The 27261-nt window shown below is 45.4% G+C and overlaps 2 protein-coding genes across 5 annotated transcripts in view; one reads left to right on the plus strand and one right to left on the minus strand.

Moving 5' to 3' along the window:
- Positions 1-22627, plus strand: ZXDC (ZXD family zinc finger C). Its single transcript, XM_074957623.1, has 10 exons — positions 1-1141; positions 2805-2957; positions 4151-4229; positions 4443-4573; positions 5833-6003; positions 7192-7877; positions 8646-8730; positions 10511-10683; positions 18805-18906; positions 20464-22627. Exons 1-10 carry the CDS (start codon positions 1-3, stop codon positions 20548-20550), a joined length of 2808 nt encoding a protein of 935 aa, XP_074813724.1. The 3' UTR covers positions 20551-22627.
- CFAP100 (cilia and flagella associated protein 100) overlaps positions 22454-27261 on the minus strand; it is a 27253-nt gene continuing 22445 nt past the window's right edge. For 2 of the 4 annotated variants that reach the window (XM_074957627.1, XM_074957626.1), the window contains exons 14-16: positions 26118-26320; positions 24505-24598; positions 22468-23384 (exon numbers count right to left, since the gene is read on the minus strand). In XM_074957627.1, the coding sequence (XP_074813728.1) occupies positions 23271-23384; positions 24505-24598; positions 26118-26320 (411 nt within the window). In that variant the 3' untranslated portion in view covers positions 22468-23270. Of the gene's footprint in view, positions 23385-24504; positions 24599-26117; positions 26321-27261 lie in introns of all 4 variants that reach the window. The other 2 variants (XM_074957629.1, XM_074957628.1) reach the window with 2 other exon arrangements.

A 27261-nucleotide genomic window follows, 5' to 3' on the forward strand; every position in this document is an offset into this window, starting at 1 on the left:
ATGGAAACGCAGGGGCTACCCGCGGTGGAGGCGGCCCAGGCCCGGCCCGACACCCAACATGGCGGCGGTGCCGCGGCACCGAGCGCCCCGCCCGCCGGCCGCCTGCCCCAGCGGGAGCCGGAGCCGCCGTCGCCCGAGTGGGACCCGGCCGCCGCCTCGGGCCTGTACATGAGCTTCCCGGTGATGCTGCTGGAGGAGAAGCAGGAGCCGGGCCCCAGCGCCGCCGCCCCCGGCCCCCCCCCGGCGCCCGGCCCCGACAGCGACGGGCTCCTGCTCGTCTTCAACCTGGTGCGGGGCGCGGCGGAGCCGGGGGCCGGGCCGGGCGGCGGGGAGAGCGGCCGCACCGAGCCTCCCCGCGGGGAGCAGGAGGAGGCTCCCGGCCCGGCCCCGCCGCCGCCGCTGCTGCCCCCGCCGCCGGGCCCCGGCGCGTCTGCTGCGCCGCTCCGGCGGGGAGCGGAGGCGGCGGAGGGCGCGGGCCAGGCCGGCGCGGGCCCCGGCGCCTTCTCCGGCACCATCACCATCAACAACCAGAGCCTGCTGGTGCGGATCGAGAACGGGGTCCTGACCCTGGGGCCGGGCGCCGCCGAGCCGGGGCCGCCTGCTCCCGCCGGGGCCGCGCCGGAGCCGGCCGCCTCCCACGTCCCATCGCCGCGGCCCAGCCGGGCCGAGCCCCCCGGCTCTGAGGGGGAGGTCGCGGCCCCGGCCTCAGGGGGCTCCCGGGCGCTGCTGGTCTATCACTGCCCCGAGCCCCGCTGCACCGAGACCTTCTCCCGCAAGCAGCAGGTGCGGCTGCACCGGCAGGCGGCTCATGGGGGGCCCGGGGCGGGCGGCGGCGGGCGGGCGGCGCGGCCCTTCGGCTGCCCGGTGCCCGGCTGCGCCTGGTCCTTCGCCACCGCCTACAAGCTGCGGCGCCACCTGCACTCGCACGACAAGCTGCGGCCCTTCGCCTGCGCCGCGCCGGGCTGCACCAAGCGCTTCACCACGGTCTACAACCTGCGGGCGCACGGGCGGGCGCACGAGCAGGAGGCGGCGCACAAGTGCGAGGCCTGCGGGCAGCGCTTCCCCAGCGCCGCCCGCCTCGGCGCGCACCAGCGGCGGAGCCACCTGGAGCCCGACCGGCCCTACCGCTGCGAGTTCCCCGGTAATCGCCTTCTCCGGCTGGCCTCGGGGCCTCGCCCTTCCTCTCGGGCCTTACTGGGGATGGGGGTGCGCTTCCTGCCTAGGCACTGGCACAGTCCCACGCCCCGAGAGACCTACGCCCGGCCAGCGACCCTCCCGGGTGAAACTGGTCTGTGGACGCCCCAGCCCCACCTATGATCCTGGGACTTGTGAGAGCTATGCCGGGGGCCTGCCTGAGAGAAATGGGGCGGGGACTGAATTACAGTATTGGTGGGACCACTGGGGGTCACCTGCCTCTTCCGAACAGGGAGGAGAGCTGGTTTGTGTGGGGAGACTTCATAAAGCAGCTGCCTTGCTGGCGGCAGGGGTGTCACAGTTCTGACCCAAGAGGCAGACATCCCCTTTAGACACACCTAGAATTGTTCATGAATCAGTCCTGTCGGGCAGCTCCCTGATTAAACGTCAAGCAATGCTGATCTTATTCAGACTCATTAAGGGGTGTATCTTATGCAATATTCTACATAACTTCAAATAGTATATGAATGTGTCTCATCCATTGGTGATTGAAGGAGGTTCTGTTTCTAGCCCTGTCATGAACAAATCAATATCTTCACAGCCTGCCAAGCAATCTTTTCAAATAATCTAAATTATGGATATTTTTGATTAAATGTAGGTGAGGTACTTACTTGAGCACTACCATACTGCAGTGTTTCTTTGGGATCAGCTGGTATATTTATATGCAAGGATGGCTAACCTGGAGTCCCTTTTTTAGACTGTCTTGTAGGTTTGATACCATGCTTATCCTGCGTGATGGTCATCTCTAGCTTGTTTAATGACAGGTTTCAGAGTAACAGCCGTGTTAGTCTGTATTCGCATCCGATGAAGTGAGCTGTAGCTCACGAAAGCTTATGCTCAGATAAATTGGTTAGTCTCTAAGGTGCCACAAGTACTCCTTTTCTTCTAGCTTGCTTGTGCTGCCACCTTTCTATTTCACCCTGATGTCTGGGATGGACAGTTGGAATCTTTTGATCTCCATCTTCTGTCCCTTGTCGGAGAGAGAGATCTCAGAGTTTTCTGATTGAATAACAGCAGAAAGGAAAAGGATATCACTCAACATATCCACATTAGACTTACATAGTACTTTGATCAATGTACAACAATAGTAGAACAATTTTTTAATCTGTGAGCACTTTCCTCACTGTTGTCTTCTAATCTGTTGATGTGCATCAGTCCACCAGCTTTTCTAAATGACTACATCTTTTTTGAGCAGTGTATCTTAAATTATAGTGGTTCTGCTTTTCTCTGTGCCCAGAACATACCATGTCTAGGTGGATATTCAATTCCAGCCCATAGTTGCAAACCCTGAAGTATGGTTTAGAGCAGTGGTTCTCAAACTGGGGGTTGTGAGTGACCCCCTGAGGACCCCCAGTGACCCCCTGATGCAATCCATCAGCATCCACACCTAAGCCCCACTTCGCCTCCAGCATTTACAATAGTGTTAAATGTGTAAAAAAAAAAAAAAAAAAAAAAAGTGTTCTTAATTTATAAGGGGAGGGGGGTCACGCTCAGAGGCTTGCTGTGTGAAAGGGAGTCACCAATCGAAAAGTTTGAGAACCACTGGTATAGAGTTTTTTCCTATTTTGTGTGTCACACTGAGTTAAGATGATGTTCCCCTCTTTCCATAGGTTGTGAGAGAACCTTTATCACAGTGAGTGCATTATTTTCTCATAATCGAGCCCACTTCAGAGAGCAAGAACAGTTCTCCTGCTCTTTCCCTGGTTGTAGCAAGCAATATGACAAAGCCTGCCGACTGAAAATCCACATGAGAAGTCACACAGGTATTCATCAGGATAGTTCATAAATTGGGACAGCTGAATGCATAAAGAAATAGTGGGTCAGATGCAGACTCAAGCTTTAGCCATTTATAAAAGCAGTCTTTACAAACCTAACGCCAATAAGAATTTTTTTAAAATGTCAATAGAAACACCCCTGAAATGTTTGTGACCAAGAGTTGGAAGAGTGAGAATCTGAAAATGACTCTAAACAACTGTCCGTGACTTATAAGTGACAGCCAGCTTCATCTTGTCAAGTTAAAAAAGAAACTTAAGTTAAAAGTAGTTCTATGCCTTTCCCTCTGTCTTCTGCCATTTTTTGTGGCTTAACAGTCTTTTTCTCTGTTGTTACTGTGTGAAAGATTATGGAAACAGGAGGAAATTGACTATAGATCAAGTGCTATCACTTGCATAGAGCAAACTGCAAGAGTAGAGAAATATTTTACTGATTTTAAGTGTTTACAACAATAGTTGGTAAAAACCTCTTCAAGGAGAAGTGGATTTTATTGACTTTTTAAGTGGACTGCGTTTTAGTTTGGACAACAAAACATAACTGAGAGAAATGGGTGAAAAACAAACCCACACAAACTGCTACATAAACAGTGAGAAGCAAATTGGGTTTTAAAAAATCTGGTTGTCCAAATTAATATAGGGCCGTCTTCTGCAGTTGGATCTATGTAGGTGGATCCATGCACCCACATGGAGTGCCTTCGGGTTCCATGGGAGCTTAGGGGTCTGCCCATGCAGATCCAATTGCCGGATATGGCCAGTAGATACGGAAACTTGTTTGATAACTGTAAAATGATATTTTAGTTTCTTTAACTTTTTAAAGTAACTGAGGGTATGTCAACACGGGGGGGGAAAAAAGACATTGCAGTGAGTCTCAGAGCCTAAGTCAACTGACTTGGGCTTGCGCTACAGAGCTAAAAATAGCCATGTGGACATTTCTGCTTGGCAGTGAAACCCGAGGAGGGTTTCCGAGCCCAGGCTCCAGCCAGAGCGGGAATGTCTGCACTGCTGTTTTTAGCCCCTACAGTATGAGCCTGAGTCCGGGGACCCAGGCTTGGAGACTCATTGTTGCGGGGGGGAGGGGAGGATTGGGTTGCAGTGTAGATATCCCTTAAACTTCTCTGAGACTTCACAATATCAGCGTGTATTTTTGTTACTGTATGATTAAATGTGACTTTTTTTTTTTTTAGGTGAAAGGCCTTTTATCTGTGATTCTGAAGGTTGTGGCTGGTCTTTCACCAGCATGTCCAAGCTACTAAGACATAAAAGGTAAACAAACAAAAAGTAGTTATGCTTAAAAACAAAACCACACCAAAACCCAACACATGGCTTACTTGTCAGATCTTCGCATTGGCTAAACGTGTTTTAATGCAGATAATTGTTTTAAGAGTGAATTTTAAAATCAGAGTGGTTGTAATTGATGCTAGAAATGAGAACGTAGTGAACTTAAGTTTGGGAATAGTAATCTCCCTTTTTTTGTAGGAAACATGAAGATGACAGGAGGTTTACATGTCCAATAGAAGGCTGTGGGAAATCCTTCACAAGAGCAGAACACTTGAAAGGCCACAGTATAACTCACCTAGGCACAAAACCATTTGAATGTCCAGTGGAAGGTACGGTTTGTTTGTGGTCCTGTGTGCTGTTACTAGAGCACATGAGGCTTTGGTAGGTGCAGTGTCCTGCCCAATTAAGGCTCAGTGAAGGAGTGGAACTTTGGGTATTTCAAGTCATATTATACTTTTTTTAAACCTCTTTATAGCTTATTTTTTAAAGAACATCTAATTGAATAAATCATATTGTCCCAGACGTGAAGGAGGAAGGGGAAATGGCTAGCAGATCATTGTCACTTGATTTTTCTTATCAGTTAGTGACTAAAGGAAATCGACTTTAGATTTAAGACTGTGATACTGTCCAGATACTATATTTATCTTTTCAGCTAACTAATTGTACCCTAGGGATAAACTGCTTGTGAAAAATTATTTTGATGTGTGGCTGCAGGAGGGAAGAATCACAAGCAATGTTAAAATGAAGATGTCTGCTCAGCATCTGATTGCTGTTCAGATAATCTAATAGGCTGGTTGGTCATATTTAACATGGATAGAAAGTCATGCAGAAGAGTTATAATGGCCTTTTTCTATAACTCTGTAGTACATTTACCCTCCAGTACTTCTGGTCACCTTGGGTTGCCTCTTCCAGCAAAAAGGTCTCTGTAGAACTACAAATATCCATTAAGGGATAATTAAGTGGCTAAAGGTATATGGGGAGCTTACAGATAAGACCCATGGTTTTAAAATGAATACAAGCAAAAGATTTGTGGATCCATCTGCTGCAGGAAATCATTGAGGCACAATCTCTAGTGGGATTTTTAAAAGGGTTTAGATTATAAGTGTGCTATAAATAGACCCAAGACCATGTACCCAACTTCCTGGCTGAACAAGGAACGTTGATACTTACACTTCATGGCATAAAACAAAGTGGTTTTTGCCCTGTGGTTGTCAGGAAGCATTTCCTCCTCATGGTTTCACCAGTGGCCATTATCAAATGCTTCTATTTAAGGTGCCTTTGTGGTACTTTTCACTAAATCATTTGGGTTTTTTGCTGCTCTTGGAAGCAGGATGCTGCACTAGATGCATCAGCGGTCTGCTCTGGTATGGCATTTCTTCTGCTCCTTTGAAACTCTGTGCTTCTTTGCTTTGTGCTGCTTTCTTCAACTTCCTGTATTTATGTATGGCACCAGTGCTCAAGTACTGCAAGTTAACTAACTAGAACATTTTATTTATGTGACTTTGAGCTGTTTACTAGGGAATTCTAAATACTAATTTTAAGTTAAAACTAAGAAAGATTCTGTAATATGCTGTGTGTCATGTTGCAGGTTGTTGTGCAAAATTCTCTGCACGCAGCAGTTTGTATATTCACTCCAAGAAACATCTTCAAGATGTGGATTCATCGAAGACCCGTTGCCCAGTGTCCAGTTGTAATAAATTGTTCACTTCCAAGCATAGTATGAAGACTCATATGGTCAAACAGCACAACTTCAGTCCAGGTATAATATTTTAGCCTCAAAATATGGGTGGGGCAAAGGGAAGCCTAAACACTATGTATATCAGGCAAAAACTGTGGGTAAAATCCTGGCCTCATTGAAGTCGACAGCAAGACTCTGACTTCAGTGGGGCCAGGATTTTTTCTTTCTATGTACATAATATAAAATCTATAGGGGGAGCTGCGACTAGGATTTGGCTTGTGGTTTTCAGAAGTCAATAACATCTTGAATTAATTAGATCTTGCTCTTGAAGGTTTTTCAAAATATTCTTTCTAGAACCTGATGAGGACTTAAAACCAAAATACTCTTATGTCCTAATTTGTAGCATGGACCGTATTGAGGGTATTTTGGAGAGTATAAGTGTATGTAGAAATTCCTGTGCTGAAAGGAGCTATGTTGTCCAGCAGTATGAACAAATAATGTTACTGTATAATTGTTTGCTGGATATGAGATTCTTCATCACAGTGGAACATTAGTAAACGTTGTTAAAGTAATTTTGTCTTTCAGTGATGTGGCAAACTTAAAAATTCATCCTACTTTTATCTAGACAACTAACTGACACGCACTAAGACAGAGCTCAAAGTCCCACCTTGGTAGCATAGTGAATAGGAAAGAGAGTGAAAATTTTTTCAATGTTCTAAATATGTATACACAGATGAGACACTTCTGTACAATATTTTTGGATTTTTGATAAGGCTGGGAGGAGGATACATTACAAAGGAAACTAATACTTGATTAAAACAATTTTTCTTCTGATTGGGAAATCTTAACATTTACTATAAAGGTGAATTTGTTTTCCTTTGTAATTCTGGTTTAGAAAAGTGGGTTTTATTTGGGAAATATTTTTAGCCTATAATTTTCAGGATACTCTGTCTTCAGACGTTTGCATGCAGTGTGTTTTCTTCCCTATTAAATTCTCATGTGTCTGGTACAAGTGTGTTGCTTCTAAACACCACAGTTTCTGAGGTCAGTAATGTTGCTTCATTTATTTGTAGTGCATGTAAACTTAAGAGTGCATCTTGCCTGTTCTGGAAAAAGTATCAGTATGTTGTATTAGTAATTAGGGCTTCTGTGTGTTCCCACTTTTGAGTGTTGCACCCCTTCAGCCACAGGTAGTGGCACACAACCTCCTTTTGTTTATCATTCGTCTGTTGCATTTTCAACAAGTTTAATACATGTATTGTATTTCAGATCTCTTAACCCAGCTTGAAGCAACCAGTTCCCTCACACCTAGTAGTGAACTCACCAGTCCAGGACAAAGTGACCTCAGCAACATAGACCTTGTGTCCCTTTTCTCCAATGTGTCTGGTAACAATTCTGGGATTGCAACAGATATGGCTTTAGTAAACTCTGGAATTGTCACCATAGACGTTGCTTCAGTAGGTTCTACTCTTGGTGGAAACCTTTCTGTCAGTAGCAATTCCCTAGGTCAAACAGTTGACCCTTTGATATTGGTGACAAGTAGTGATATTCCACATAGCCTGGACAGTTCTCTCTTGATGGGAACCACTGCTACAGTTTTACAGCAAAGTACTTCAAATCTGGATGATGTACAGACTGTAAATGCAGAAGCCTTAGGTTCGCTAGCATCTTTATCAGTGAAGAATTCCAGTCAAGACCTGCATGGTTTGACATCCAGCAATAATCTAACGATAGACACTACCACTTTGACCCCTTCCAGCAGCCTTGGTGGAAACAATGGACCTGAGTTACTGACACCAACTAAAGCTGAACGAAACTTGCTTCCTAGCTCGGATGTTGTTGGTCAACAGGAAGGCAGTAAAGTGGTGACACAGTTTGTGTTCTCCAACCCTCCAGGAAGCTACAGTGCTCAGAAAGAAATGGATCTTAGCACAGTGACTTGCAGCTCATTTTTGGTATGCAGTAACTATATTCAGTTGTCCCCAGATGACTGAAGCATCTTAACTTTGAGGATACTCCAGTGCTGCTTGCAACTTATGAGCAGACCTTTCATATTGATTTACCCAATTACATGGGTTTTTTTCATGAAGGATGTAGAACTCTGTATTGACTAAATATGTTGTTAGACATGGATTCAACATGGTGAAAATTTCTTTTAAAAGGCCTGAATTGTGAGGGTGGGGGAGGGAGGACCGTGCTCAAAGTTTAAAAAAAATAAAAAAAAATTCAAAATTAACCCCCCAAGGGTGAAGTGGGACTAACAAGAAAGCATAAGGAGGGGACTATACGGTATGTCCTGTGTGTATTAGTTTCAGGGAAGGGTTTGGGCATGGAAAGTAACTGAAATTGTTAGTCTCAGTCTTCGTTCCCATAACTCTATCTTTAATACTGCTTCCGGAAAACCATTCCCTTCCCCTTTCCAGTACTGTGTAAAGATAAATGTTTGTTTTCAGTATAAAATGTTTCCTTTTATCACAGCATGACCTTCCTGAAAATGCAGATAAACGTGGAAGTGTATTTAACCTTAGATGACAGATACATGCAGGGACCCATCAGAATTTTGATTGCTACTGTTTGAGAAACTTACTAATTTTAAATCCTAACCAAAGATGAATATACAGGATAACATAAAAGATTATGAGCAACCAGCAATTTGTTAGTCGGCTTCGTTAGCTTAATTGGTTGTTTCAAACATGTATAAAACATATCTCTTGTTTGATTAGGAGAGTGGTGGATCTGCAAGGACAGACTACAGAGCCATTCAGCTAGCCAAGAAAAGAAAACAGAAAGGGAATGGGAGCAGCACAGGTGAGGAGGCATTTTCCTTGCGGAATCTAGTAACATGCAATGAAATGGGAGCATATCTCTTTCAAATAGATAAACTTATTTTAATCAGCAACAAAGTCAGAGTGAGGGGTGCTTTTTTTTGAGGATAGTTAAGATGGTCGTCTTGCATGGAGTTTCAAATTCACTGAGAGTTTAAAAAACCCACACTTTAGTTTTCCCTTTCTGTTAAAGGGACCCTGGTAGGTTAAAGTTATATTTAAACTCCCCCTTCCCTCGCCCTCAATATCATTTACTTAATCTACTCGTAGGATTATCCTTAATGTATTAAAACCAAAATAATTTAAAAAATCTAATTTGCTATTTGTGCTTTTTGTCCACTCTTGGGATTTCATTTTACTCAGCATGGACAATGAATGAAAACAGACTAGTCAGTTTCACTTCTAGGTCGGGCACTAGCACAGTGCTGCAGTGTTAATTTGCAAGCGCTGTAGGGGGAATTTATTTGACTTTTTTTTTTTTTTCTTTTTTAATTGAAACCTTTCTGTTAACCTTGAGTCTGATGTAGCAGATTTTTATAAAACACAAACATTGGGCCATAGTTTACATAACTAGCCCATCTGTTTTTCTCCCCTTAAACTACAGTGGAACTCATAGCTGTCTGTTGATGTGCACTAAACTTTGCTTTGTTAGGTCAAATGTGTTCCATGGCTTGCTAAACTTGCCTAGAAAAAATAACGAAACAACAAGAGACAGCTATTTGAGTTGCAGCTGCCCGCAAGGGGAGAGGAACATTGCACTAAACAATTTTTTTCCTTACGTTTCTTGTTGCCTCCTATCTCCGAAAATCAAGGTGACAGTTGTTTTTAGTTATGTCTTGAGGTAAGCAAAGGATTACACTTCCAAATTAAACATTATCATATCTCTTGCTTTATAGCACTATGCATGTATGCACTTCTTTTTAAAAATTCTTTCTTGTCTAGGAAATAGAGGACTATCCTTCTTTTTGTCTGTTTATGAAGTGATCTGTAATTATGGCAGCTTGTCCAAAATGCATGCTTGGTGATATCCTAGATTGAAAGGACACTTGATTTGAATTTGCCCCTGTTCTATAAAACAGAGCTAGAAAATTCCCAGTTTCCTTCTTAAACAAGATTCCTTGTATCATGTCTAACGTGTCACATACCAGTAACTTAGTGACAGCCATTTACTTTCAGAGCCAATTAATCCGCTCTTCTTTTTGCTGGTATAGAGTAATAAAAACTTCTATATAGTATTTCAAACGAGTCTTGCATTTTAAAATGCATGAACAGAATTTAAATGGACACTCAAAAGTTGATAGTCCTAGTTTAAAAATATTTACCTGTAACATTTGAAATAAAAAACAAAAAAACACTTGATAATTGAAAAGATCTAATGTGTATTATCCTCAAATTATGCTTTTTAATTTTCTTTTGGCATCTTATTCAGCATGAACAATGAAGATATTAGTGTTGCTCTTAATCATCGTATTGTTCTCCTGGGTAATATATGATGTCTATATTGAGAAATATGGAGGGAAATATTTAAATCCAATTTAAATTTAAACAGAAAAAAATGAAAATATAGACTACATAAAAGTTTATAATCTCTACCTTTGGGCCTATCTACTTTAATGGCCTTAGTTGGTTAATAGTAAAAGGAGACAAAGTAACTAGAGGCAAGGGAGAAAAGATGTTTTCAGGTTAAATCTGACAAATCCAAAGGAGAAACTTACCAAAGAATCAGACATTCCAACATAATTAATAAAATAACTTTATTTCAGCAGCATCAAATTCTGGCCAGAGGAAAAGCAAAGGAGGTAAAGTGAGTCCTACCAGCTTCTCATCTACCGGTCATGGCAATCGATTGTGTGGCAACATTATTTTGCCAAATGGAGGCCTAACAATAAGGGATCCAGCCACTGGCGCACAGTATGTGCAAATTCAGCTACTTCAAGTAAGAATACGTGAATAAAACATACGATCTACCCAGTTCTCTAATGATTTGCCAGTTCACGTAGAAGAATCTGACTGTCCTTTCAAACCCGATATAGTCTTCTCCTATATTAATATTGTGATTGTTGCATGATACCAAGGTACTTGGTGAGTAATGTATTGCGGATCTGTTTTTAAGGCTGTTTCCCAAAAGGAGCATTTTTCTCTCCTCAGGGTGAGAGTCCCTTCACACACTTATCGCCAATAATAGAAATGTTTTTCCAAGCATCTTAAAAATAATTACAAAAGTAACTGGAGTGAAGAAGGCTGGTTCAAATGGTTTCCTTAGAGAGCCACTTTATGGGGGTCCTTATACCCCACCCTTAGTTGATAATGAAAAATGAATGCTATAGTATAAACTAAAACCCTTCTGTAAATATTCCCCTTATTCATGCACATGTTGGGGGGTGGGGAGGAGGTTTAGACACTGCTAAGGTGATGGGGAGACTGAGAGTTGTGAAGTGGCATGGCGGAAGCCTTGGGGGCAGCACTGAAAAGCCACAGGAGTAGCTGCACTGGAGAGGGGCCTTGAGGAAACACTGTTCAGGAATGAGAACAGCCCCAGGAGTGCGAGCTAGAAAGGAAAGATCCTGCCCTGCCCTATATGCTGTAATAACACACACAAATTACATTATTCTTCGAGTGCTTGCTCATATTGACGGCAGTGAACGTATGACCCTGGCGCCTCCTCAGTTCCTTCTTACTGCCATGGACGGTCGTTGGAACTGCAGTGGCTTGCTATTGCAAGTGCTCCTCGTTTCTTCTAGTAGTTTAGTTCGGTAGCATTAATAGTTGTTAGTTTATAGTAGTTAGTGTAGGAGTGGGGGTTCTCCCCAGCCCAAATTTCCTGTTCCGCTTGGGGCATGCCTCAATGCCAGGGTTTTAAACCCTGCAGATTCTGCCATAAGCCCCCACAACTCTTGTCTTAAGTGTCTGTGGGAGGTGCACCAAACTGACGGGGTGCAAGAACTTTCAGGGGTTTTGTCCCAGGATGAAAAAGGAGTGAGACTTTCGCCTGAAACAGCTGCTGATGGGGGCGGCCCTTCGTCCCCAGTCAGCTTTGTCACAACAGGATCCGGAGCCGAGCTACTCCATGCGGTGCACTCTGGGCTCCGTATGAGAAGCGGTGCCAAGGAAGGACGCTAGGCATAGAGACCTGAGGCCGGCAGAAGGCGGTGCGGCACTGCTCCCATTCCCCAGTACCACAGAAGTGGCACTGCAGGCAGGACGGGTTGATTTCTGGCGCTGAGGACAGCCACCTTGGAAAGCGCCACTGGTGTGCGTCCTGGGTAGGAGCACCCGGCACCAGCAGCCCAGGAGATGACACCATTGACTTCAGCCCCGCAAGGGGGGCAATCAAGTCTGGTGCTTGTGGACTCTGGGCCAGGTGGTGGAGGACATTGAGTTGCCGGGCACCTTCGAGGCCGCAAGGGACTTAAGTGCCATGATGGCGCCACAGTCCCTGGCCGGTCGGGAGAAGCCTCTGGTACTGCAACGCGTGGCACCGTCTCAAGGCAAGCCCACGATGTTGATGCAATCAGCTGCATCTCCGTGGCACCGCTCTGACTTGTGGCACCGGTCCCCAGCGTGGCACCCTTGTCCTGGCACCACTTGACCTCTCGCCGGCACTCCACCTCGTGGCACCACTCTCCAGATTCCTGGGACCAGTCACAGGTACAGCTCTGATCAGCACCACCCTGGCCTTCATGTTCCAGGTCTTTGTCTTCTGAGGTGGAGTCCAGGCATACCAGACACAAACCCGATTGTAGGCATCGGGATGTGGGTGCAGGGCCATAGCAAGTGCAGTGACAAGTGCTTGCACAGTGGCCATTCTGGACCCTGTGGGCATACCACCGGACCCAGGGCACCCTCCCCTAGGGGTTCTGAGGAGACACTGGTGCAGACCACCCCGCCACTCCCGGAGCCTGCTCCCACCACCAGCATGGACCCTGGGGCGGTCAGTGTGGAAGGAGAGGCTGTGCAGGGTGTCCCCAGAGTCCCATGGGGGCCCTGTACCCTCACTGGCGTCATCGTCGTTGTTCCCATATGAAGTGGTTGCAGGGACCTCTGGCTAAGGACCGCCCCCTATAGACATTCGGTCCCACTAGGATCTGCCACATAGGGTAGCGTGCAACATGGGCCTGCAGGCTAAGGAGGTGGTGGAGACGGAGGACCGGAGGGTGGATATCCTGGCCCTGGAAGGTCCATCGAGGGTGGCTCTGCCCCTTATCAAAACTATACAGGCCAACACAAAGACCCTGTGGCAGACCCTTGCCTCCATTCCTCCGACTGCAAAGGGAGTCAAGAGGAGGTATATTGTCCCTGCTAAGGGATATGAATATCTTGACATACACCCGCAGCCCTGCTCATTGGTGGTGGCCGTGGTAAACAAGCGTGAGAAACTGGCAGCAGGGTCCTACCCCTAAATCCAAGGACTAAGTGGCTGGACCTGTTCGGCCAAAAGGTCTACTCGACTGGGGGACTCCAACTCAGGATTGCCAACCAACAGGCAATCCTAAGCAGATACAACTTCAATTCCTGGAAGTCCATGTTAAAGTTCAAAGAACTAGTGCTGCGGAGTCCAGGGAGGAGTTTGGGACAATTGTTGAAGAGGGCAAGGCAGTGGCACGGACTTCTTTACATGCTTCACTGGCGCTGCATACTCAGCGGTGCGTAGCTTGTCCTCTGGGATTGCCATGAAGGCGAAGCACCCGAGGTGCAACATACCCTGCAGGACCTGTCATTTGATGGGGCAGGCCTGTTTGCAGAGCAAACTGACTCCAGGCTGCATAGCCTTAAAGATTCCAGGGCTATGCTGAAATCGCTGGGGGTGCATACCCTGACCACCCAGAGAAAGCACTTTAAGCCGCAGCCTGTACAGCATCCCTGTCCTCCATGTCCTAGGGAGGACTTCTCTAGGAAGCGTGGCAGGAACGGCGGGCATAAGCCTTCCCAGCCCCCATCCAACCAGGGCCAGGCATGTGCTTCTTCAGGCTCTAAGCAGGCCTTTTGAAAGTGCGCCTGGGGGCAACATACCAGCTAACAGACCAGGTCCGCAGCCCTGTTTCCTGCCCCTTCTATCCCACTTCTACCATGCTTGGTCACAAATAACATCAGATCGCTGGGTCCTTCACACGGTAGAAGTGAGATATTCTGCCTGCCCCCACCCCCTTCCCCGTCCCTCTTCAGGGACCCTTCTCTCAAGCATCTCCTCAGTCAGGAGGTCCAAACTCTCCTCACCGCAGGGGCAGTGGAGGAGGTTCTTCAGGAGCTATGGGGCAAGGGATTCTACTCCCGTCATTTCCTAATCCCCAAAGCAAAGGGGGGGGTCTCAGACCCATCCTTGATCTGCAAGGCCTCAGTTGCTTCATGAAAAAGCTGAAGTTTTGCATGGTCTCCCTGAACACAATTAGCCCTTCTCTGAATCTGGGAGGCTGGTATGCCGTCCTTGACCTCAAGGATGTGTACTTCCACATATTGATACGACCCGCCCACAGACGCTTCCTCAGGTTTGTGGTCTGTCACAAACATTACCAATTTACAGCCCTCCCATTTGACCTGTCCACAGCCCCCCGAGTGTTCACCAACTGCATGTCAGTCATGGCCACCTTCCTCCATTGGAGGCAGCTACAAGTGTATCCTTACCTTGACGACTGGCTGCTCTGGGGGACGCTCCAGGGACCAGGTGGATGCACAGGTCCATTTCGTGAGATCCACCTTCGACAGGCTGGGGCTTCTCCTCTAAGAGAGCAAGTCAACCCTGGTCAACTCAAGTCAACTCAAAGGATAGAGTTTATCATGGAGTGCTGGCCTCGAACTGGGCCAGGGCGTTCCCGCCGGAGGCTTGCTTCTAAGCAATGACTGACATCGTACAAAGCCTCAGACAGTACCCCACCACCACAACAAGGGTCTGCCTGAGGTTACTTGGTCACATGGCGTCTTGCACATGCATGGTACAGCATGCCAGGATGCGACCCAGACCTCTGCGGGCTTGGCTCGCATCAGCCGAACGCCTGGGGCGCGACAGTCTGGATTCTGGTTACTGTCCCGGTGCAGGACCTCGAGTCCCTACGCTGGTGTCTCAACCCGCAGACAGTGTGTAAGGGAGTCCCCTTCCACAAACCTCAACCCTCTCCGTCCCTGGTAACGGACGTGTCAGCGCTGGGTTGGGGCACGCACCTGGGAAACCTTTAGACGCAGGGCCTATGGTCCCAAGACGAACTCTCCACATCAACCTCAAGGAGCTGAGAGCGGTCCAACAAGCATGCCAAACCTTCCAAGCTCATCTACAGGGACAGTGTGTGGGAGTCATGACAGACAACAAAACTGAGATGTTTTACATAAACAAACAGAGTGGAGCCCATTCCTCTCCACTGTGTCAGGAAGCCCTTCCAACTATGGGAGTTCTGCATAGCCCACTCCATTCACCTGGAAGCGTCTTACCTCCCAGGTTCCCAGAATGAGCTGGAGGAGTACCTCAGCATATCCTTCTACAACCATGAGTGGTCTGTCCGGCCAGACGTGATGCACAGTATTTTCGGGAGCTCCTCACCTCTGGAAATCAACCTCCTTGCCGCATGAAGCAACAGAAAGTGCCTGCAATTCTGTTCTTTCCAGAACCACAGCCCAGGCTCTCTGACACATTTCTCCTCCCCTGGACGGAACACTTTGCTCTGAGTTTCCTCCGTTCCCACTCATGCACAAGGTCCTGCTCAAAGTCCGCAGAGACAAGGCAGCGGTCATGCTGGTGGCACCAGTGTGGCCTTGTCAATGCTCGTACAGCTGGAGCTGTCAGTGGATGCCCTGATTGCATTGCCCCTGGTCCTGGACGTGGTTACCCAGGACCACGGTCACCTTTACCACCCTGACCTCCAGTCCCTTCACCTCATGTCTTAGAAGCTTCATGGCTAAACCCCATGGAACTCGTGCTCCAAGCAGGTTAGGGAGGTCTTGCTTGGTAGCAGGAAACCTTCCACCGGGGCCATCTACCTGGCCAAGTAGAAAAGGTTTGCAATCTCATGTGTTCAGAGCCGCACACCCCCACTGCAGGTGCCCAAACCGCTTATTCTGGAATACCTACTGCACTTGAAACAGCAGAGTCTGGCAGCATCATCCATCAAGGTGCGCCTGGCAGCTATCTCTGAATTCCATCTGGGAGCGGCTGGGCGCTCCATCTTTGCCAACCCCTTGGTTGGCTGTTTCCTCAATGTCCTGGAGTGATTGTACCTGCAGGTTAGACAGCAGATCCTGGCGTGGGACCTCAACCTGGTCCTTTCCAAGCTGATGGGTTCCCCGCTTGAACTGCTGACAACTTGTTCGCTCCTATACTTGTCATGGAAGGTGGCCTTCCTAGTCACCATTATTCGGCGAGGAGGGCTTCGGCGCTGAAGGCCCTCGCCTCCAACCCTCTTTACACAGTTTTCTTCAGGACACGGTGCAGCTTAGGCCTCACCTGGCCTTTTTTCCAAAGGTTGTGTCCCAATTCTACTCCAACCAGGACACTTTTCTACCTGTCTTTTACCCTAAGCCTCATGCGAGTAGCCAGGAATGGAAACTTCACACACTGGACGTTCAACGGGCGCTAGCCTTTTACATCGAGTGCACGAAGCCGTTTCATAAGTCGCACCAGCTGTTCATGGCAGTGGCAGATCGGATGAAAGGGCTCCCGGTCTCATCTCAGAGGATTTCGTTGTGTATCCCATCCTGCATCCGGATGTGCTACGAGCTAGCTAAAGTCCCTGCTCTGGTGCTAATGGCGCATTCCACAAGGGCGCAGGCCTGGGTCTCTATACATGAAATCTGCAGGGCAGCAATGTGGTCCTTTGTTCACACCTTTGTTTCTCATTACACCATCACCCAGCATGCCAGAGATAATACAGCATTCGGCAGAGCGGTGCTTCACTCAGCAATTCCATAACTCGGACCCCACCACCGAGGTAAGGGTTGGAAGTCACCTAATTTGGAATTGATATGAGCAGGCACCCGAAGAAAAAAAAGGTTACTTACCTTCTCGTAACTTGTTCAAGATGTGTTGCTCATATCCATTCCAAACCCACCAACCTTTCCTCAGTTGGAGTAGCTGGCCAGAAGGAACTGAGGAGGCGCCAGGTCGGCAGGGTCATATATTCACCACCATAGAGGCGCCACTCGAGGGGGCTCCGCAGCTGACCTGACGAGTGCTGCTAGGGGAAAAACTTTCCAGCGACTGTGCACGCACCTAATTGGAGTGGATATGAGCAACACATCTCGAAGAACAACAGTTACGAGAAGGTAAGTAACCATTTTCGATAAGAATATTAAGGCTGCCTGTGAGAAAACTAATAATTCTGTCTTCAGAGCAGGGTTTGATTGATGTGCTGTAAGTGAGGCATTGAGCCATGCACTGAACCATGAGGAGAAAACAATATTGAATAGCTGCTCGCTAAGTGAACACTGTCTTTTCTATTCACTGAATGAGGCTGGGGTTCTGTGGGGGAAAAATACTATGTGCTCATGGCACTGGGGGGGAGGGGGTGGAGGAGGAGGTGTTTCAAAATAAGCTGCACAGGGAACCTTAATCCTGGCAGTTTGTAATTTTTGAATGTCTGACTTTGCAGCCTTAATGTTCTTTTCATGTAACTTTTATGTGCAACTTCCCGGAGCTTTTTTTAAAAAAGCAGACTGAAAAACCAGATTCCATCATGTCATCCTAGTGATGCTGGTCATCAGCAGCACTGTTGGTACCTTTAGATCCACGCCACAGACCTCTACCACTTAAAATAACAGACTGATAGCAGTAGTAGATTGTAATCATCTTCATGGATCAGCACTGGGTGGGATGAGACACGTTGCCTGAGGGCTTCACAGATGTTTGCTAGCAGCAGACTAATGGTGAGACTTGGAAGTCTTGGATTCCATTCAAGGCTCTGGAGGGGAGTGCTCTCTAGTGAGCACAGAGCCTTCTGCTAGGTTCTCCCAAGCTTGACCTCTTCTTGCCTCTTCCTCTCTAAACTGTCTCTGTCCCAGTCCCATTCTTCTCACCTTAGGTGGCTTAGGTGGTTTTCTCCTCCATGCTGCTAGTGCATCAGCAGGGAGGACATTGAAAGCAGAGAAGAGACATGAATTCAGCCTACAGAAGCTAGAACTACAGTTGCAGGGAAGACCCCATTCAGCACTTTGCGGGGCTGGAGCGTGCTTACTGTGGATGGAGTCCTCGCAAAATGAAAATGTGAATCTCTACTGAGCATTTGTGAATTGAGAGTCTTAAAAGGTCAAATTTAGACAGATTTTCATAGGAACGGCAAAAGTCATATGCCACATGCACAAGGCCCCTGCCTTACCTAACTTCAGGGACCTGCTCCTAAGCTCAGGGGGCACTGGAGCTCTTCAAAGCAAAGGTTGCCAACATACTTTTTAACATGGGCAAAGCAAAGTATTTTTCCCTGGTCTCAATTTTGGAAACAGCCGAACCCTTTGGCCTTATTTTCTCCATCCGTTGTGGCGCGCTGCCCCCCCCTCCCCCCCCCAATATTCAGTATGGAAAATTTCTGCCCAAATGGTTAAAGTTTGGCAGTTATAAGCAGTTGAAAAGACAGGGTCTTCTAACAGGAAATGTCAGGCAAGCTTCCACCCTACATGCTGCTATCTCACTGGGGAGCAGTAAGCTGTTGGCCAGACCTGGAGGTGTTTGGTTTCCAGAGGCCGTTCAGCTCACCTACCCTTAGTATGGGGTGAGCCACGTGCAGAGCTTTTCCTCTTTTCCCCCCATCATGTGGGTTGCCCCAGGACCACCACTTTGGTAGCACAATGGCCTTGAAGTGAACGCATAGCTTTTGTAGTAAAGTTCTTGAGAATCTGCAGTTCCCACATGTGACTGAGTACTAGGGGGGATTGGTTCACCTTCCATGAAACCACTGGAAACATTTCTTAGGCCTCATCAGCCTTCAAAGCTGGGGTGCCTTAGGACACTACCCTTTGTAAGGTCTTAGCCAGTAAGGCACTCTTCACCTTTCCTGATTTTTTTTGTAGTGGTGAGAGTGAAGCTTGCTATGTGATAGGAGATACTTGGAAATCTTATGTTTGCATTATGTTTTTCCCTTCACAGGATGATCCCCCAGGAGAGGGAGACTTGCCCTTTCAGCTCAGCTCTCAATCTTCCTCATCACATTCTCAACTTACAGTGGACTTACCTGTTCATATCCTTCAGGTACAGCACCTTAGAACTCTGATTTTGGTTGTCAAGTTAGATACAATGAAAACAATTTTGCACCGACGCTTTCACTGTCCTGCACTACAGAAGTACTCTACTTTCAGACCAAAGTCTAATTTCACAGTCTCTAGCTCTGTGACCACAAGAGGTTTGCCATTTTTTTCCCTAAGTGCCCCCATTTTTTGTTTTGCCCCAAAGGGTAACATCAAGAAAGACGTTCCGTGGCTGTTATGATAGGTGGCCGGGAAGACTGGGAGCCAGACTTTCAAAAGCGCTCTGCACTTACGGTTGTGGGGCTGGATTTTCAAAAAACCTCTGCTCAGATTTAGGCACCCTAAATATGATGTGACCAGATCTTCAAAAGTACTCTGTACCCAGCCGCTTCTGTTGGTAATAGCGGGGCTGTTGCTTGCCAACTGCTCCTGAAAACATGACTACTTAATAGGTGCCTGAGTGGAAGCTCTGCTGGATGCTGAGTGTCAAATCCCCAAACAAGTACAGATTGAGCCCAAGTGATAGTTCCCAAAAGGAAAGTGAAGACATTTGTAGATCCTACTCTTCCATAGTGACTGGGATTCAAATAACTCCAGCAGCAACAGGGAGTGATATTTTTAAACAGACACAATCTAATGGCAACTACCAGAAACATAAAACCCCTTTAACAACTTGGGCTACTACCAGAGAAGTACCTTTAGTGGCAGCTGGGACATGGAAAATATCCCTGCATTAGTAAAAGTGTGCAAGAAAACCACTGAAGGGAAGGGAACTCTCTTCTACCCTGCGCTCTGAAAATCACCTTTGGATAGCAGTGTGGGTCTAAATTCATTCGTTTTTTGGAATATTTCTTACCACTGTACTGCAGTGAATTTCCACCAAATGCCACTTGCATCCCAAAAGCATCATGTGCAAAGACAGCTGAAAACTGTCAGGATACTCCTAATATCTACTATTCTAACAAGCTGTTTGTCTGTGAACATGGACAGCTCCATAACAGAGAACCAAGTGCTAACATCTTCGTGGAGAGAAATAGATCACTTTTTTTTATGACTGCTATGGAGCTTTTCATTTGTCAAGTTAATTGCAACATAGTATTTGAGCCAAATATTAATGCCTTTTCCTGTAGAAAAAAAAGTGGTTTATATACCTTCTTCCGAGAAGTATTCATGTCTTGAACAACCCTATAATAAATTGGTGGGTTCAGAAGGGGAGTTGGATTATTTCAAATTCTGAAGGGTTAACCTGAAGGGAAACAATATTTTTTAAATGGTCAATTATTTTGTTTCTTTTGTTAGCAATAGTCAGGATCCATCCCTACCCCATCAGCATTTTAATGAAATGCTGTTGGCAATCCACCTAGATCAGTGTGCAACCCAAGAGTGGGACAACTTTAAATTTACTGTGAACAGTGCATTTGGTTTCTTTGCATAATCTTGAATTAAGTTTGAAGATAAAGAAATATTACAAAAAAGGGAATGTGTGTTACAAGCAATGAAAACATAATGGGGTGAAAGCTTTGTCTGAATTCCAAACTCTTTGTTTACTTTGTTTTGACAGGAACCACACAACTCCACAGAAGACGATGCAGGTTCTGATAACTCTCAGTTCACTGGAAGCACAATAAACTTACAGGACCTGGAATGATCGTTAGGAATATTAATTCGAAAACAGAATGGTGCAATCCTATCTTGACAAAGCAAATATAGCTGTATTCCAGTTTCTCAAAGAAAATATGAAAAGTAGGAGTATGTGACTATGATCACACACTTAGTGTCAGTTACATGAAAAAAGAATTAAAAAAGAAAAGAATCAGCAAATCCTACTTAACATGCCTGTGTAAGAGATTCTTTCTGTCTTGTGGTCAAAGATGCTGGGGGCAGACTTGCTGAAATCCCATTGTAGAAAAGTGCCATAGCTATTAAACTTCTGACCAGGGTAATAGTTTTCCTGTTTTCACAAGAAAGCAAATATTTCACAGCTAATGAACAAATACAAACTTAAAATCTTTCATGTGACTTTTAAACTTTTCCTCCATTAGGAAAGGTCTCCTACGTGCCATGAGTGATAAGGAATTAAAAAAAAAAAAAATCCTGAAATATTTTTTCCCAAACTTGTTTCAGCCATCTTATATGTTGACAGCAAGTTGCGATAAAATTATTTTACAAGACAATGTAGGAAAGTAGTGTCCAGAAAGCAGGGAGAAGAAATGAATTAAAAGTCTCTTGGATAGCAAACTATAGATTAAATATTAACTGTGAATGAGTTTTAATCCCTATGTTGAGCTTCCCCCTCTCATTCATCCTGAATAATATTTAGCTGAATTCTTCCAGCAAGAATTGAAAAAAGAAAGCTTTGTTAGAGAACTATACTCTCCATTAGCAATTAGCTAATGTTCCAACAGCATTTGACAAGTTAGATCTGTCTTAACATTTCCTATTTTGGTGGAATGTTTGACAGCCACTTAATTCACAGCACCTTTGTTATGTCTTTATAATACAAAAAGTGTTGCCAGGTTACTCATAACTAGCCACTATCTTTTAGTCTAGATTTTAATGAAGATCATTCTATCTAGTGACCATAGTGTCCAGCTGGCCTACTGATTATGCAGTTGTCAGAGTTTTTAGAGGGAGAGGGAAAGTATTGTTAACTAGGAAGAATTGCTTCATTTGAAAAATTGCAGTTTCTAGAAGAATAGGTGTATGTACTGTACTTAACTGAATTGCATAAGCCTGAATAAGCATAGGGTTGTGTAAATTCTCAGTGGAAAAAACAAAACACCTTTTGGTTATTAAATTTTAAGGTAGTAACTTAAATGTTTATGCTGATGTATTGAATGCCTATAAAATTATGTATAGGACTTTGATAAAGGGGTGTGTGTTTTTTTTTATTCTCAATGAGTTGTGTGTATGCACGTATGTGTATATATTTTTTACAGAATAAGATGTCATGCAGAAGAACATTGCGATCTTCCTAATATTGCACATATTTATTTATTTAGTTATACAGTTGTTGAATTCACCTGAGGTTGTTTAGAAGTGTTTTTACTTCCTGTGCCTTTTGAACTATGTATATGTCCGGATAAATACTTTTTTGTTTCTGAGACTTGAAAGAACTATACAGGCTATTTTCACTTCAAACTCTGATTTGCAGGCAGTATTTTATCCTCTGGTTGAACTAATGTTTTTCTGTCTGTGGTGGCTAAACAATTTGAGCATTGGATATGCCTATGCTCGTGCCCAAGGGATCTCTAGCCTGCCTCAAGTGAGGTCTCCAAGCCAGAGTGAGTCAGTGAGGAGATTTCACCCACTTGTTGTGGGGACTGCTGTTTTGTTTGATCATGGAGTCCAATGTGGAAAGGTTAAAGGGGCTTATGAGTCATCTGCAGGAGCACAGCACTGTTGAACAGACTACTGGGTCTTGCTTTAGAGCAGTCTCTAATGCTGTCCCTGGAAGCTGTCACCCTGAATGCCAAACTCCTCTGATCCTCATGGAACCATACCAGTTGTTCTTAAGAAAATGGCAAAGAAACATAATTTCTTTTTATGGGACTTAAAACTCCATCTGTTTCTACTTCTGAAAATGTACCTCACTTGGCTTTGTATATGAATGTAAATTGCTAACTGCTTGGGGCCGAGACTCAGGTTAATCGGCTCGAAGTCCATTGCTGGCAATGGACATCTGAAGAACTGCTGGTGCAAAAGGATTAATAAAGCTTTTTTTATGGTCACTTTGGCATTGGGTTTGTTCTTGATGTGAGTAATCTTTTTGTTGTTGCAAAGGTGTATGCTATTGGCTTTAAAACTAATGCTGAACAGCTTTTCATCTGCAGTGCTTGTGCTTTCATCTTGATTCTTGTATGTTCAATAGTCAGGGTGGAGCCTGTACTGAAACTCCAACTCCTAGAAGGGTGTTTCCTTTTGCATAGGCTTGGGGTTTGTGACAAACATCTGTTTGGAACCTAGCTTTATCTTGCTGTAACTAAAGAGGTCATCCACCTGTGTAATGAACGTGATTTCCTAAGATTCCAGGGATATTACGACTGACTTCAATTCTATGAAGAACCTTGTTGCTGACAACTGGCCTAGAGGCAAAATGGGGGAGAGAGTTCCGTTTATTTTTCTAAGTAAACAGTCATCTAAAGCAATGCCAAAATAGCTCTTGACTCACACAACAGGCTCCAGTGAAACAAACTACTCTCCTGGGGAGCAAGGGTTAGCAAGAGAAAATGGGAAATTTTGTTTAATTCATTGCAAAAATTGTATATAATTCTAAGAATCCCAAACTAAGACATTCCCCAGTCAGGTTAGTACAATGTCTTTGTATCTCATTGGTGCTGTCCTTAATTTACAGCCTTATTTGGGGTTTTAAGTAAAGTAATAGAGAGCTTCTTCGTTCTCTTGATCAATCAGTCCTTGATCCTCATCTTCTTTCTCTTTGATAGGCACTGGCTCGGAGCGGAACATCAGCTTTCTGCCAGTCTGCAATGAACCAAAATGCAATGGTGGTGAGAGAAGAATAGGTTGGGTGCAAATGCTGGTCACTACCAATGTTTATATTGCAAGCTTGTGCTAATTTTTAGGATATGTTACGGTCCCTCTAGTGTTAAGTTTGTAGACAGAAGCTCCCATAAACCCCTCTGGAAAAACGAGAGTGGGTGTCTTAATTCTTTCAGTAAGACAGCTCCTGGTGGCCCAGGGCTGTCTGTGTATATGCTATTGCTGATTATCTAATGGCTAGGTTTGTACCAAGGCACTGCACTGCAGCCTCCACATTCAAAATATCTAGTCTAACTGAAATAGCTATCCCATCATGGTGATGCCATACTTCAAATGGTGAAAGAAATCGGTAGTGAGACATGTAGAGAATCTGTTTTCCACTGGTTGGACCACATTACTTGGACTCGGACTGCCTGTGGCTTATTCCCCACTCTGCCACTGATTTCCTGTTTGACCTTAGGCAAGTCACATTGGCACTCTGTAACAAGTTACTCATCTGTAACATGGATACAATCACTTGTTTGGTGTGCAGCTGCATTGAGAAGTTTATGGCTAGATTCTTCAGTGGTAACTCAAACTGAGGCCAGTGGAAGCTGTGGCTCCTTACCGCTTGTGAAGAGTGGGGGTAAGATTCTGTCCTATGCGTCTAAGGTGCAGCACAGACTCAGCCCAGGAGGATAAGTGGGGCTAAGGTGCCTTTAGGCCACATTAGTGCCCCCTTGATCCTGGGCCACTCCAGGGATTAGAGTGGCTCCAGGTGTAACTAAATCCTGGGGGCCTACTTAAGATATGGCAGCCTCCCAGGGCTGCCCAGAATCCAGTGTTGCACACTGCAGCAGTGCAACCACATCCTTTCCAGTGCTTCTGAGGGGTCCTCAGAAGGGAGCCTGTGGCTGTCTCTTGTAGTTCTTGTACAGGGGCTCCCATATGAATACAGGGATACTAGAGTCCCTTTACGCTACTCTGGCCTACTTATCCATTGTGAGGGGCTGCAGCAGGGGTGAGGATCTCGCTCCAGATCCTTAATGTCTGAGTGCACTGAGATTTTCCATTAAACGGTGCAGTATAAGTGCCAAGTATTATCAGGAATTGCTTAGGTTACCTTTTTCTTTATATCCGCTTGTGCTCTTTCCAGTGCCCGTTGCAACCTCTCCTCCTGCAACTGCCTCTGTTGTCTTACTTTTTCGTCCCTCATCCTTTCAGAGCAATTGAGCAAAATGGGAATTAAAATGATGGACTCTGCCCAGCAGGGTATTTTTTTGACCCCGGTTTTCAATAAGAAAGGACAAATCCACGAGAGGTGAATGTTTTGTGATACAGTGCCCGCTCCATTTAGTACAAGGGAATTCTACAGTGCAAGTGAGACAGTTCTAAAGTGCAATTGATTTCTTCCCCTCCCCCCTCCAAAAAGACCTGTTTCATTTCTCAGTAGAGACAAAGCAGCAGTGAACTGAACAGAGGAGATCATGCTTCTATTTTGGGATCTGTCACTGACTTTCTGTGTACATCACCTTCAGCAAGTTACTTGCCCTCTGTAAAATAGGGCTAATGGCATTTGTAGGGTAACGATACTTACCTGACACCTTGTGTCCTCACACCAGTGCAAAGTGAGTATAAAATGCTATCTGATCAGCCTGGTAGGGGTTTATACCCGGTTTGCCCTTGTGCAAATGACTACACAAAGTGGCAGGGCAATGGCGAATCTGATCCACTGTGCTCTGCATGAAAAGCATGGGGGGGTAACTGGTAATACAAAAATAATCTGCAATGACAGACTGTCCTGGCTGATTAAGTGCAGAGGGCTTCCTCTCTTGTATAGCCACTACAACTGAGAAGCCAGTGTGATTTCTCCCCCCCTCCTTCTCAAAATACTGCTCTAATGTTAAACCCTTTCATTTAGGGTAACTTCATTTCCTGGCATTTTCCTTTTCTGCAATGGTGTGTGGTTTTTTTTGTGGTGTGGTTTTTGTTTTTGTGTGTGCTTTTAGTCTAAATAACGCTCACGAAGTGGCACAATGACCTTTTTTGAATTCTGAGGAAGGAGATGGGGGGGGGGGAGGAGTTCATATGTTTGTTACTGAACTCTTTCTGACACTTAAAGTTTCTTCTTGCAGCTCTGACCCAGACAGTGATCACACAGTCTGATCGCTGGCTCACTTCTTGGGATGTAAACGATCATCTCTATTCAGCTTCTCAAGTCGTCAATGAGAGTACATCTAATCTTAAGATCATAGATGCGGTGGGGAGGAGTATGGTATTTTCTACTAATGTGGGTTAGCATTTTGAGGGTTTGCAGAGGCAAAAAATTTAATTTAAAACATGCCAGTGTTGTCAAATTTCCCAAATACAGTACTGGAGAATAAGTTAAGATTTTCACACATGCCCTCCTGTCTTTTAGCATACTATCTTAGCAAGAATGATCAGTATGAAAACATAGATTTAACTACAGCAAGAAGTTTTTTCTGCCTGATCAGTTTATATTTTGCTACTACTGTATCTCCTAATTTCTTATTAGAATTATGGGTAGTAATTAAGTATTGATAATGTGGGCTTTTTAATATACCTGCTATTTCTTCCTGATTAACTGACGCACGCAAGCAGTTCCACTGGCTTCTCTCTTTATCTTTTGGAGTTTGAGAAACATTAAACATTGAAATGCTGGCGTGATCTCCCTGAAACGGGTCGCACCACAGCCAGAGCAGAACTTCCTCTTACCTCATCCTCCGTTCTTTTTCTTTGGCTTTCTCCGCCTGCTCTATCTTTGCTTGCGGGACTCTCTCCAGACACTCCAATAAGTCATCTAGTTGGTGTTCTATGACTGTTAGCATCTGCAGGGTTCCCAGGTTGGCCTCATTTTCTCCAATGCAACGTCGATAGACCTCCGTCACCTTTTTGTTCAGACTCACCAACATTTTGTCCTGGAGACAAGGTAAGGGGATGGTCCTCAGCTGCTGTAAACTGTCACCGCTCCTGAGGACCTGCCCAGCGTAATCTGCTTAAACCCAGCCCAAAAGTTGAAATTAACATTTCAATTCCCTCAGTAGAACTCAGTGCCTCATCTCATGTTTTGATACTTTCAGCATCCAGCTCCGTTACAGGTAGGTTTTTGTATAGGGAAAGGATGGGTGCTAAAACCTCACTGACGTTCTGTACCTTGGGGGAGCATCCTGTAACCTCCATATTCCTCATTTATATACAATTGTGATCTTGCATATAAAGCATGCCATGTGAGGTATCGGGGGGGAAAGGTTATGATCTGCTGAAAGTCACTTCATCTAAATATATATAATTAAGGCATATGAAGTTACGAGATTGTGTTGTATGGGTGTCGCTAAAATATGCTGTGGGTTTGGGAAGCGCCCAGATACTAGCTCTCCAAAGGCAATGACAAGGGAGGTAACCAATGCCCAGGCGGGTGTCAAATAACCCATCAACAGCCATTGTCCAGCAAGGGAGCTACAATTCAATGACTCATCTACATAAGGCCACACCAGGGGAACTGCTCAACCCTGCCTGGGGCCTCAGCAGTGCTCACCACACATGCCTGGACTTGTATCCTCCAAGCACATGGGACTGAGGGTATAAAATAGAACACAGTGGCCACATGCTGAGCCTTTCTCCTCCCCCCATCTATGCTGCAAGCAACAAGGACACTCAAAAGACTAAAGACTCCAGCAGAGAAGACTGGCCCAGGTTTAAGGGACAAACTTGCATATTAAAGACTGCAATAGCCAGTGGGGTGAGAAAAACTGCTTAATCTAGATATTGCCCAGTTTAATAGGGTTGAGAGTTTAGACTGCGTGCTTATATTTTATTTTGGTAACTAACTGACTTTTTGCCTATCACTTAAAATCTATCT

Source organism: Natator depressus, chromosome 7, assembly GCF_965152275.1.
Source record: "Natator depressus isolate rNatDep1 chromosome 7, rNatDep2.hap1, whole genome shotgun sequence".
Taxonomy (NCBI): Eukaryota; Metazoa; Chordata; order Testudines; family Cheloniidae; genus Natator; species Natator depressus.

What these genes read in the sequence shown, in the direction of transcription:
- ZXDC (XM_074957623.1), top strand. Translation starts at nt 1, where the DNA reads ATGGAAACGCAGGGGCTACCCGCGGTGGAGGCGGCCCAGGCCCGGCCC. An exon ending in AAGCTACTAAGACATAAAAG is followed by an intron (nt 4,230 to 4,442) that starts GTAAACAAACAA and finishes CTTTTTTTGTAG; the next exon opens with GAAACATGAAGATGACAGGA. An exon ending in ACAGCACAACTTCAGTCCAG is followed by an intron (nt 6,004 to 7,191) that starts GTATAATATTTT and finishes ATTGTATTTCAG; the next exon opens with ATCTCTTAACCCAGCTTGAA.